We start from the raw sequence: 13,622 nt of genomic DNA on the forward strand, positions 1-13,622 counted from the left end.
AGGTGTTCCAGCTTCTGTATGTTCAGAGCACATGATTGTCGTGGTAGAGGCGTTTTTATAGGTGAGCTTTGGGAAGTCTCAAGGGCGGGTTAGACATGGACGTCTTGCAGCCTCTGATACTGTTGATCATCGCCTACTCCTTGATATGCTGTCCTTGGGATTCCAGGGTTCTGCCATCTCCCATCGCACCTTCAGTGCATGCAATGATGGTTCCTCCTCCACAGCCTTCCCACTATCGATTGGTGTACAAGGCTGTCCTGAGACCACTCCTTTTCTCAATCTACATAAGAACATAAGAAATGTCTTCACCGGATCAGACCGAGGTCCATCAAGTCCGGCGATCCGCTCACACGGCGGCCCATTTAGGTTCTCTATAATGAAAACCTGAAATTACCGTATCCCTCAATATAATTTGCAAGAAGGTGTATATCCAACTTGTGCTTGAAACCCCGAAGAGTAGTCTCCGCCACAACATCCTCAAGAAGATCTCGGACGCGTGCAGGCAGACAGGCAGGCAGAGAGAGAAGGAGAGCGGCAACGGGCAGGAGAGGCCCGGAGGAAGAGGAGAGGGGAGCGCCGAAGGAGGCAGAAGGCGGGCAGGCAGGCTAGCAGCAGGGGTAAGCGGCGAGAGTTAGCTCCGCCCCCCCACCGCGTCAGAGGCAGTGTCAGCGCCCGGGCTCCCCCTTAAAAGGGGGCATGGCAACGGTGCGCGGCTGTTCGGCACGCGGCGAAGGCGAGCAGCAAAGGCGCTCACCTTAGCGAGAGCGCCTTTGCGAAGGGCCTTGAGAAGGGCCAAGGCACTACAGGGTCAGCACACACCAGAGGGGAGTCGGGGAGAGGAAACCAGCAGCAGACAGAGAGTGAGGGAGAGAGGACGCAGCAGCAGCAGACAGAGTCAGAGACACCAGCAGGCAGAGAGAGAGGACACCAGTAGCAGGAGGGAGCGGAGACCAGAGTAGGAGAGCTAAGAAAGAGCAGAGCAGATTGACTGAAATGGAGGCAACCAGATCACAGCAGAGCTTTCCAGTGTACTGCATGGACTGCTATATGTACGACTACCTCCCCTCGGGAAGGCGGGAGTACATATGCAGTCGGTGTCGGGAACTGGAGAGCCTGAAAAGGGAGGTCGGGAGACTGCAGGCAAGGGTCCAGGAGCTGGAAGGGCTGTACGCCCTAGAAGAGCCTTGCCAGGCGTCTGAGGAACCAGACACAGCAAGCTCCATCGAGGATCAAGTGAGGGACCTTGAGAGATACATCGAAGAAGCCTACAGGAGGGTGGAAGAGAAGGACCAGCAGCATCACGGACAGGCATCCCTAGATGATGAGAGCCACAACCCACCGGTGGATGGACCTAGTGGAGAGGCCGGGCAAACAGAGGGGGCAGAGGCGAACCAGGACCCCGAGGGAGGAGCACCAAGATACACCAAGGATACGGACCTGAGGCAGAGGAGGCTACTGAGAAAGGGGAAGACTGCAATTGTTGTAGGAGACTCGATCCTGAGGGAGGTGGATAGTCATGTGGCCGGAGGGAGAGAGGACCGGCTAGTGACATGTCTCCCAGGGGCTAAGACAAAGGACATCGCCGACAGAATCGAGAGGATCCTGATCGGAGCCGAAACAGAGGAGACAGCAGTAATTATCCACGTCGGAACAAATGATGTGAGTCGGAGGAACTTCAGCATGCCTGCACTAACGGACCAGTTCAGGGTCCTGGGAAGGAAGCTGAAACGGAGGACACAGAGGATAGCCTTCTCGGAGATCCTGCCGGTCCCGAGGGCAGATGCAAGGAGGCAGGCCGAGCTCCAGGATGTGAATGCGTGGCTGAGAAAATGGTGCGAAGATGAGGGCTTCCACTTTGTGAGGAGCTGGTCGTCCTTCTGGGGAAAGAGCAAGCTCTACAGGCGGGACGGCCTGCACCTGAGCACGGCGGGAACAAGAATACTGGCAGCCAACATGAAGAAGGAGATCGAGAGGGCTTTAAACTAAGGAGAGGGGGAAAGCCGACAGCAGACCTGATGACGCTTCGGACAACGGTATCCAGAAAGGATGCTGAACGGGATGACTACTACAGGGAGGAGGACGGGAAACCGATGGAGCTCGAGATCAGACAGCGAGGGAAGCACCAGGTAACAGCAACTTGCTGTGAGGGACTTAAGCGGCAGGGGGATTCAGGGGGGCGGGATGGAACCAGAGTGCAAGCAGAAGGCAATAAGGAGGAGCCACATGGCAAGAGGGATCAAACCAAGGCCCAGGGGACAATAGCATGGGAGGGGGCTGGCAGGGCAGGAAATTTCCGAGGAAAAGCGGGGAAGGGGGGTGGAGGGGACACGAGGAGGCAGAAACTTGCGAGGGTAAAGGATGAGGGTAAAGCAGAGGCACAGTTAACGGATGAACAGCCCGAAACTCAAGAGAAGGAGTTCAAGGTGAAAGCAGAGGTGAGTGACAAATGCCGGGACCTACAGTGCTTATACACGAATGCAAGAAGCCTCAGGGCCAAGATGGGTGAACTGGAAGTCATGGCCAAAGGGGAGGACCTGGATGTAATTGGAATTACGGAAACTTGGTGGACAGAGGACAATCAATAGGATGTGGCGCTGCCAGGGTACAAGCTCTACAGGAGGGACAGGACCCACAAGAAGGGGGGGAGGCATAGCACTATACATAAAGGACTCTATCTACTCGGTCAGGTTGGATACGGCGACAAAGGCAGAGAGGCTGGAATCACTATGGGTCAAATTGCCGGGAACCAAAGGTGCAGACATAAAACTGGGGCTGTATTATCGTCCACCTGGTAAGCCGGATGCAGTTGGACAAGACTTAGAAGCGGAACTGAAGCAGGAATGCAGTACTGGAAATGTAACAGTGATGGGGGACTTCAACTACCCGGGGATAGACTGGAGTACGGGTCACTCCAACTGCGCCAGGGAAACGGAATTCGTAGAAGCTATGAGGGACTATCATGGAACAACTAGTCAAGGAACCGACGCGAGGGGGGAACTACTCTTGACCTCATCCTTAACGGATTAAGGGGGCCTGCAAGAGGGATAGAAGTGGGAGGACCACTAGGCAACAACGATCACAACGCAATCAGATTCACATTAAAAAGAGGGACACCCATAGTGAGGAGGACCGCATCGACTGCGCTCAACTTCAGGAAAGGGAACTATGTTGCCATGAGGGAAATGGTGGGGAGGAAGCTCAAGAACAGCTTTAGGATGGAGACTGTAGGAAGTGCCTGGACCCTATTCAGGGACACCCTGCAGGAAGCACAAAACCTGTACATCCCCAGTTTCAGGAAAGGCTGTAAGAACAAGCGGTCAAAAAGCCCGGTTTGGATGACAACTGAAGTAAAGAGGGCAATAAGTGACAAGAAAGTGTCCTTCCGGAGATGGAAAAAGGATCCAACGGAGGAAAATCACCAGAAGCACAAGAATTGCCAAAAGGAAGTGATTAAGGAGGACAAGGAGGTAGCTGAGAGGTTGAACACGTTCTTCTCGTCGGTCTTCACGTGCGAAGACATCCAATATACCGGACTCAGAGGAGCTCATGAGGGGGGAACAGGCCGAAAAATTGGAGCATATAGAGGTAAGTCAGGAGAATGTCCTCAAACAGATAGACAGGCTAAAAAGTGGCAAATCACCAGGACCGGACGGGATCCACCCAAGGGTTCTAAAGGAACTAAGACAGGAAATAGCGGGCACAATCCAGCATGTTTGCAACCTATCCCTGAGAACAGGAGAGGTGCCAGAGGACTGAAAACTGGCAAATGTCACACCTATCTTTAAGAAGGGATCGAGGGGTGACCCCGGGAACTACAGGCCGGTGAGCCTGACTTCAGTTATAGGGAAGATGGTGGAAGCGATGATCAAGGACAACATTTGCGAACACATCGAGAAAAATGACTTACTGCGAACAAGCCAGCACGGATTCTGTAAGGGAAGGTCATGCCTTACGAACCTACTGTACTTCTTTGAGGGAATAAGCAGTCAGGTGGACAAAGGGGAACCCATGGACATCATTTACCTCAATTTTCAAAAGGCTTTTGACAAGGTGCCACATGAAAGGCTGCTTAAGAAGCTGTGGAACCACGGGGTGGGCGGGGATGTACACAGATGGATCAAGCACTGGCTGTCGGGTAGACTGCAGAGGGTCGGAGTGAAGGGCCAATTTTCTGACTGGCGGGGAGTCACGAGCGGTGTGCCGCAGGGATCGGTGCTGGGGCCGCTACTCTTCAACATATTTATCAATGACCTGGAAACGGAGGCAAAATGCGAGGTTATAAAATTTGCGGACGATACCAAACTCTGCGGCAGAGTTAGGACCAGGGAGGAGTGTGAGGACCTGCAAAGGGATCTGTACAAGCTGGAAGACTGGGCAAACAAATGGCAAATGCGCTTTAACGTTGAGAAATGCAAGGTCATGCATATAGGAAATAAGAACCCGTTGTTCAACTACAAAATGGGGGGGGGCACTGCTGGGAGACAGCGGACTTGAGAGAGACTTGGGTGTGCTAGTGGATGCATCAATGAAGCCATCCGCACAGTGTGCAGCAGCAGCGAAAAAAGCCAACAGGATGCTGGGCATCATAAAGAAGGGTATCACAACCAGGACGCGGGAAGTCATCATGCCACTGTATCGGGCGATGGTGCGCCCGCATCTGGAATACTGCATTCAGTATTGGTCGCCGCACCTCAAGAAGGATATGGCGGTACTTGAGAGAGTCCAAAGGAGAGCAACGAAGCTGGTAAGAGGGCTGGAAAACTGCCCATACGCCGAGAGGCTGGATAAGCTGGGTCTCTTCTCTCTGGAAAAGAGGAGGCTCAGGGGAGATATGATAGAGACCTTCAAAATCTTGAGAGGCATAGAGAGGGTGGATAGGGACAGGTTCTTCAGACTGAGAGGGACAACGGGTACGAGGGGGCACTCGGAGAAACTGAAGGGGGATAGGTTCAAGACAAATGCAAGGAAGTTTTTCTTCACCCAAAGGGTCGTGGACACATGGAATGCACTCCCGGAGGAAGTGATCAGGCAGAACACAGTACAGGGATTCAAACAGGGATTGGACGGATTCCTGAGGGACAAAGGGATCGTAGGGTACTGAAAGGGGTGCGGAGACAAAGGGTCAAGAATTGGATGGGAAGATAGGACTTCGAGGAGAAACCAAGGGGTGATTCAGACAGGTCATGACCTGTTGGGCCGCCGCGGGAGCGGACTGCTGAGCGTGATGGACCTGTGGTCTGACCCAGCAGAGGCACTACTTATGTTCTTATGTTCTTAAGAGAATTCCAAGCGCCCACCACTCATGAGAAACAAAACTTCCTGGCATTTATCCTGAACCTGCTGCCACCCAGTTTCAGGCTGTGACCTCTTGTCCGTGTCACATCTGAAAATGTTAGTAATGCTGCTTCTTGGTCTATTTTATCAAATCCTTTTAATATTTTAAAAGTTTCTATCAAATCGCCTCTCAGTCTTCTCCTCTCGAGTGTGAACAGTCCGAGTTTCCTGAGGCGTTCTTCGTAGCTCAAATTTTTCATTCCTTTGACTAGTTTCGTGGCTCGCCTTTGCACCTTCTCCAACAGAGTTATGTCCTTCTTGAGGTAAGGAGACCAGTGTTGGACACAGTATTCTAAGTGTGGTCTGACCATTGCTCTATAAAGTGGCATTATGACTTCTTCCGATCTACTCGTGATCCCGTTCTTAATCATGCCCAACATCCTGTTTGTTCTCTTCGCCGCCGTCGCACATTGCACCGATGGCTTCAGGGTTCTGTCAATCAGTACCCCCAAATCCCTTTCTTGTTCGCATTTTGCTAATGTTACCCCAAACATTCTATACTCGTGTTCTTTATTCTTCTTTCCTAGATGCATCATCTTGCATTTATTTATGTTAAAATTCATCTGCCACATTGTTGCCCATGTTTCCAGCTGTCTCAGATCCTTCTGAAGCTCCTCGCAGTCCCTTTGAGAGCCAACCGCCCGACATAATTTTGTATCATCGGCGAACTTTATTATATTGCATGTTGTTTCCTCCTCAAGATCGTTTATAAAAATATTGAACAAAATAGGCCCAAGAACCGAGCCCTGGGGCACTCCACTAGTCACTTTCACCCAGTCCGAGAATTTCCCTTTTATGCTAACTCTCTGCACTTGCTTACTTGGAGCACTGATCTCCTCACACAGCTTCCAGTATCACCTCTATGCTGACGACTCCCAGATCTACCTCTCTGCGCAAAATATCTCTATTGAAACCCACACCAGAATCTCAGCTAAATATGAATAAAACAGAGCTGCTCGTTTTCCTGCCCAAACCCTCCTCCCACTTCCCTCGTTCTCCGTCTCTGTGGTCAACACTCTCATCCTTCCTGTTTTGTTTGCTCATAATCTTGGGGTCTTCTTTGACTCCTCTCTCTCTCCTTTACTGCCCAGATACAACCACTTCTTCCTTTATAATATTACCAAAATCTGACCCTTCCTCTCTGAACACACTATGAAAACACTTATCCATGCCCTCATCACCTCACGCTTAGACTACTGAAACTTGCTACTCTTAGGCCTTCCGCTTAGCCATCTCGCTCCCCTCCAATCTGTGCAGAATTCGGCTGCACGACTTATATTCTGGGAGAGCCATTATACTCATGTTACCCCTCTCCTAAAGTCACTTCATTAGCTCCCAATCTGTTTCCGAATACAATTCAAACTCCTCTTAATGACCTACAAATGCACTCACTCAACTGCCCACCACTATTTCTCTTCACTTATCTCCCCCTATGATTTCCCCCCCCCCTCCCCTACCCGTGAGCTCCGCTCTTCAGCTGCCAACTCCAGACTCCGTCCCTTCTACCTTGCTGCACCATATGCTTGGAACAAGCTGCCCAAATCCCTAAGGAAGGCTCTGTCTCAGGCAGTGTTCAAAGCCCAGTTAAAAGCCCACCTGTTTGAGAGTGCTTTCGACTCCTAACTCCTCTCACCTTGGGTTCTGCATCCCCAACCCTATATGTCATATCTGTCTGTCCAAGTTAGATTGAAAGCTCTTCCAAGCAGGGACCATCTATAAATGTCAAAATGTTCAGCGCTGCTTATGCCTTTCAGCGCTATATAAGTTATAAGTAGTAGTAGTAGTAGTACATCCTGGACAGAACTTATACATTTGGAACTAGACCTGTTTTAGAAGGGTCTAGGTGCCCAAACTGACCAGATGGCCACTGCATGCATCAAGGTAAGACACCACAACACTCCCCCAGTTCTCATGGACTCCCTCACACCCACAAAATCAGAATACAAACGTGCATACCTCTAGAACATCAGCACCTGGAATAGGAAAACCTAGTAGCATACAGGTGCCTTAAGTAGCCTGGTGGATGGGCTAGTGAACCATAGAGAGGAGTTGCAGGTCCCATAAGCCACTCTAGCCACTACATTCATGGTGGAACATGCGAGTCCCTCAAAAATCCTACTCTACTGCCATATAGGTGTCACCTGCAGCCATAAGGGCAATTGGGGTTGTAGGCAGGTGGGTATAGTGGGTTTTGGTGAGTTGTTTTTCTGGTACCCTTTATGTGAAGTTCACAGCAGTGCCCTCTAAGGTGCCCTACTGCTCTGTTGTCATGGCTGGGTGTTCAGTCCATTACAGGATTGGGCCCTCCCATGTCCAAATGGTCTTGTTCTGGGCATTTGGGACTTGGATGACATTTTGATAAAAATATGTGGTATAAAGATAGACATTCTGGCGGTCTAGGCATCTCAATGGACTGGATGTCCAGATAGAGAATTTTCAGAAAAAAAAAAATAAATTCTAGACGTATGGTGGTTTGCCTTTTTGAAAATAGGCATTTTCTTACTGCTGAACTTTAAATGTTTAGCACCATATTTCCACATCGGACTTAAACGTATGTTTTGTAAATATTCTTCCATGACTAGTTGTTGTGGCATTGTGTAAAAAAGTATCCCAATACAATGGGGGTGCCAAAAAGTTCTCAACCTAACCAACCAGATTCCTAAATTCTGAGCATTATTTTGCCACTGTAGCTGAAGAGTGTTATCATATATAGTTAAGTGCCAATTTGCAGAAACAAAATTCTATATTCTGACATTGTTTTAGAATCATCGATTGAACCATAGCCACGTCATTCTCTTCTTGGTTGGGCTGAGATCTGTTCAGCACCCCCTTGTAAGTCCCGACTTTGTGTTATTTCTGTGATACGATGGTTGGAGCACCCAGTTACTATATAGTTCATGTGGGAACCTTGGGAGCCAATGCCCAAGAAAAAGATCTGGGTGTCATTGTAGACAATACAATGAAACCTTCCACCCAATATGCGGCAGCGGCCCAAAAAAGCAAACAACATGCTAGGAATTAATGCTAGAAATTATTTAAAAGGGAATGGTTAACAAGACTAAGAAACATAGAAACATGATGGCAGATAAAGGCCAAATGGCCCATTTACTCAGCTAGTTCTTGACCCAGCCCGTCACTTTGGGACCCATCCCGAGGGCACTCAGTTTATTTATTACACATCTGTGTGGAACACTGTCAAAGACTTTGCTAAAATCTAAATATACTACATCTAGCGCACTCCCTGGGGGTGTCAAAGTCCCTCCTGAAGGGCCGCAATCCAGTCGGGTTTTCAGGATTTCACCAATGAATATGCATGAGATCTATTAGCATACAATGAAAGCAGTGCATGCAAATAGAACTCATGCATATTCACTGGGGAAATCCTGTAAACCCGACTGGATTGCGGCCCTCGAGGAGGGACTTTGACACCCCTGCTCTATCCAATTCTCTGGTCACCCAGTCAAAGAAATTGATCAGATTTGTCTGACGACCTACCTCTAGTGAATCCATGTTGCCTCCGGACCTGTAATCCACAGAATCCCACATAAAAAGGATTCAAAAAAAAGTAGGGGGCAGACCAAAGAAATTCCAGAAACCAAGGGATGAAAAAATGATTTTAATAACAAAGCACCAACTCTGCAAAGTCTTGATATGAGCCATCTTTCGGCAGTTTACTGCCTGCCTGAGGGGTATAACACTATTCTGTTACATAGTAACATAGTAGATGACGGCAGATAAAGACCCGAATGGTCCATCCAGTCTGCCCAACCTGATTCAATTTAAATTTTTTCTTCTTAGCTATTTCTGGGCAAGAATCCAAAGCTTTACCCGGAACTGTGCTTGGGTTCCAACTGCCGAAATCTCTGTTAAGACTTACTCCAGCCCATCCTCCACCAAACGGCCTCCATCCTCCCAACCATTGAAGCCCTCCCCAGCCCATCCTCCACCAAACGGCCATATACAGACACAGACCATGCAAGTCTGTCCAGTACTGGCCTTAGTTCAATATTTAATATTATTTTTCTGATTCTAAATCCTCTGTGTTCATCCCACGCTTCTTTGAATTCAGTCACAGTTTTACTCTCCACCACTTCTCTCGGGAGCGCATTCCAGGCATCCACTACCCTCTCCCACCTCTCTCGGGAACGCATTCCAGGCATCCATTACAAGGGACCACTGAAAAGTTCTCATCCCAACCATGAAGAGAATGATGTGGAGCCATGAAATGTACAAGTTATTGCACACTTTCTTGACACTTTTTGCTGCAATAATATGAAATGAAATGAAAAGTGTCAAGAAAAGTGCAAGTTTCATGGCTCCACATCATTCTCTTCTTGGGTTGGGCTGAGAACCTTTCAATAGCCTCTTATAAATGAGTGTGAGAGATGTAATTGTAACAACCTCCAAAGTAAAACAACTGCTAGGATCAGAGATTCAAAATAACAAAAGTGCCATTCTAATATGTAGATAGATGTAGAACTATTTCACGCATTATCCATTTCATTCCTTCATGATCTTTCTCTTCGAGTCATTTTGTACATTTTGATTATATGTTCATTATTATTATTAAATGGAAACTACTTAACAGTGGACCAAAGGATCTTTGATGTGTTTTCCTTATTGTAACTGTTCTACCATTTTGAGTATCAACAATATGGAATAACGCCATGAGTCTTCTAAATCATTAGTGAATTAAGAATCTAGGTTGGTTTTTTTAATAACATTTAACTTTTAAATAATGTATCATTTGGCAAGCTCAAATGTAAGAAACCACAGTACTAAATTTGCAATGAAAGGAGAGTGTTGTTCTAGAAGGGCTACATGGGAAATGTTAGCAAATTAAATATGACAGTTGATATTTTTGAAAACAGTGTTATAATTAGAGGACACCTGCAGCTGTTTTCCAAGTGAAACAGAAATCAACGTGCAGAAAGCCTGTGTACGACTTGGGGAAGCAGCATATTTCTCGTCTTTTCTCTCTTTTCTCTGTTCCTTTCTTGCAAGGCTCGTGCCTGCAAAGCTCCTGCCTTGTGAGAGTCTCCTATGTCAGAAGCTAATCTTCTACTCCTTGCCCACAGGATGGAACACTTCCATAAAACATCCCAATATGGTTAGGGCCCAGCTAAGCTGCAAGATCACATTTTTATGGACTGGGGTGACGATATCTGAACAATCACCTGAACAATCACCTGAATAAGATTAGTTTAAGTACATAAACATCTCCACCCTGGAACAAACTGAAGGTTCATCAAGCCCAGTGTCCTTCTTCCAACAGTGGCCTAACCCAGGTCACAAGTACCTAGCAAAGTCCCAAAGAGTAAAATAGACTTTTTGCTGCTCCAATTCTATGTTGCTGGAAATTGTCCTTTCCTCCATGGATTAAGGTGCCTGAGTTGTTTCATAGGTTGGCATGTCACAAGGAGCAGAACTGGCAAGTTACATGTGGAGAGTTAATTCTGAAATTCCCGAGTATGGTTGCTAGCACCAAATTTGCATTTAAAGTATCCCTCAGTATGGAAGTACCCATGCTGCCAGTCCAAATTATGAAAACTTATTTATAGATCCATGGGAACGTTGTACTTGATACCCATGGGGATTTCAAAAATCATTTTCTTTGTTCAACATGCTGAAATAACTGAATCTGCTATCCTTTATAGCTGCACACTGATATAGTTTTTAAAAATTTGCTAGATATGTACCAAAAATGATCATAGAAAACTATTGATTGTGCAGAGCTGTGTTACTTATTGTTAGACATGGGGGAAAAGAAATTATTGATAATCTGTTCTGTTTTTAAATTGCAGGGTCATGTTTAACCCAATTGAATTGCAATCAGCTTTCAAAGAGAAACCACTTGCAATATTTCCATTTGAAAATTAATAGCTAAAAGGGTCCATGTACTTTTTCCTCCTACAATTAGTGTGAGCATCCAAGTGGGGACAAAATAGCATGCGTATATATAAAATCCCATGTATGCAAGCTGTCTTATTCCCCCGACCTATATATACATCCACAGAAATGGCTCTCGCTATTCCAGCTCTGTAGTGCTCCATGCAAAGATGGGTAAATTTGAGCATGGCTAATTTACCAAGATAAATGTCTATGAGATGTATGTGGACTGAGTTGTTAACGAGCCTTTCGGATGATATTGTTTCAGTGTGTCTGTAGAATTTTTTTTTTTTTTGGTAATGTAATTTTATTTTTTATTTTTTTTGTGGAACAAGATTTTGTATACAAAGAGCCATTTATTGAAAGAATGTTTTCCGACGTTCATATTAGAGCAAGGTTGTAAGAATCAAAAGCTTTCACCGAGCTAAGCATACAATTATAGACAATAAGAGCAGGTTTCAATATTCTTTGGTTCATTTGAAAAGCAAAGGAATCCTGTCGGGGTGATAAATGAGACTTGGAAAATGGCTATGGCTATGTAACAACAAAAAGAAGGCAGCAAGTTTGGTCTAATCTGCAGAGAATTTCATATTCTGGTGCAAGTTGCATTCCATCGTTATTGTTGCAGTTCTGAAAAAAAGGTAAAAAATTCATATACATTTGCAGAAGAAGAATGTTCAAGCAATTATATAAAAGCATTTATGCTGATGGTGGCAGTGCTGTGGAAGGCCATTTTCGATAGGATGTCTAAGTCTGTGTTTGGACGTTTTGGAAAAGATGTCCAGAAATCCAGAAGAGAAAATGTTAATTTTCAAAACTGCAAGATGTATTATCTTTTTAAAAAATAATAACTTATTTAGATGTTTTGGCCCTTACTACGTCTCCCTTTGTTGGCCATTCTCTAATATAAAGTTGTCCTCTTGAAAAACATAGAAAAGCAAGCTTTCCTGACGTCCAGGCAGCCAGCATTCTTAGCAAACTGTTCAGACACCTGAGCATAGCAGAGGGGCAACTCTATGAATGCCACATAAAAAGTCCCATGTACAGATGTTCCTGTAACTTGCTTATATTGTATGGTGAGCCCTCCAAAACCCACCCCAAACTTACTGTACCCACCTGTACTTGCCCCCACTTTTAAATTCTGTGGGACCTCAGACTCTCCAGAATTTAAAAATTGGGTCCACAAACGCTCCCGCCAATATTCAAACTTGGATTTCCAACAAACTTTCCTGCCAAAAACCAAATTCATGACCAACAGATTACCCTATTCTCAATCAGATCCTTTGACCCACTAAATATAAAGACACACTGCAGACCTCACTGAAGAAAGCTACAGCATAATGGCTGAAATGTTGGCTCACACTGGTTGCCAATGCAAGCACGAATTCAATTCACACTATACTGTCTATTGTATGTTAAAATGTACAGCGCGCTGAAGATTCATTACCACCATTTTCACGGGTTTATTATTTGCCTGATAAAGAACGAAACCAACAACAAAAAGTAAAATCTCCAGACCGAGAACCCTTAAATATTTCACAAATCTTAGAGACATCTGAGAAGGACTTAACATCATCTGCCACTATGATTATTACTTTAGCTTTGCCAATTGATAAAACATGGTTGTTAAAACTTTACTTTAAAAATAGACAGAAAAGTTTCCTTGGTCACAAAATACAAATGTTTCCAGACTTGGCACGGGAGACGCAAAGGCGCCGCCGTGAATTTCTGCTTTTGAAACCTGGGGTTTTATCCTTGGGGGCGACTTTTTATTTGAGACATCCGTGTAAATGTATTGTGTATTACCGTACTCTCAAATATGTGTTTTTTGAACCATCCCAATTGACAAACTTTGTGGCAATGTCTCGTCTGAATTCAACAACCTTTGAACCCTAAATTTGATTATTGATGACCTCATTTCAGTGCTATAGCTTTCAGTTTCTTATATATTATTATTAATTTCTTCTATTTTTCACCAATTTTCTTTGACTCTTGGATCCTAAGTTGAGGACTTGAGCATAAATAGTAAAATTTGTTAATTTGTGAATTATATTTACTGTATAATTGATATCTATTCTATTATTGCTTTCTGTACAAGTGTAATACTTGAAATTTAAATTGAAAAATCAATAAAAGATTTAAGCATAAAAAAAAAAAAATGTACAGCGCTGCGTACGCCTTTCAGCGCTATAGAAATAATAAATAGTAGTAGGAACAAGTGGGCAGGTGTGATATTTTATGGTGTGCTCTTGGCCAGACATGAAACTGTGAAATAAACACAATAGGTAGCTGTGTCAATGTTGCTGTTTAACCAATAATCTTTATTGCTAATTATGCATTTGCCATGATTAATAAACACTAATATTTCAGCATTAATCTGAATTCTAAGAATTGAAAAT

At 45.4% G+C, this 13,622-nt stretch overlaps 1 protein-coding gene across 8 annotated transcripts in view; it reads left to right on the forward strand.

The window, feature by feature from the left end:
• Nucleotides 1-13,622, forward strand: part of LOC117346714 — a 574,004-nt gene that overhangs the window by 492,318 nt on the left and 68,064 nt on the right. The window contains exon 7 of one of the 8 annotated variants that reach the window (XM_033916749.1): nt 11,139-12,866. The exons of 6 other annotated variants lie outside the window; for them this stretch is intronic. In XM_033916749.1, coding sequence (XP_033772640.1) covers nt 11,139-11,214 — 76 coding nt within the window. In that variant the 3' untranslated portion in view covers nt 11,215-12,866. Of the gene's footprint in view, nt 1-10,412; nt 11,115-11,138; nt 12,867-13,622 lie in introns of those variants that run through there. One more of the 8 variants, XM_033916751.1, reaches the window with a different exon arrangement.

This window comes from Geotrypetes seraphini, chromosome 12 (genome assembly GCF_902459505.1).
Source record: "Geotrypetes seraphini chromosome 12, aGeoSer1.1, whole genome shotgun sequence".
NCBI lineage: Eukaryota > Metazoa > Chordata > Amphibia > Gymnophiona > Dermophiidae > Geotrypetes > Geotrypetes seraphini.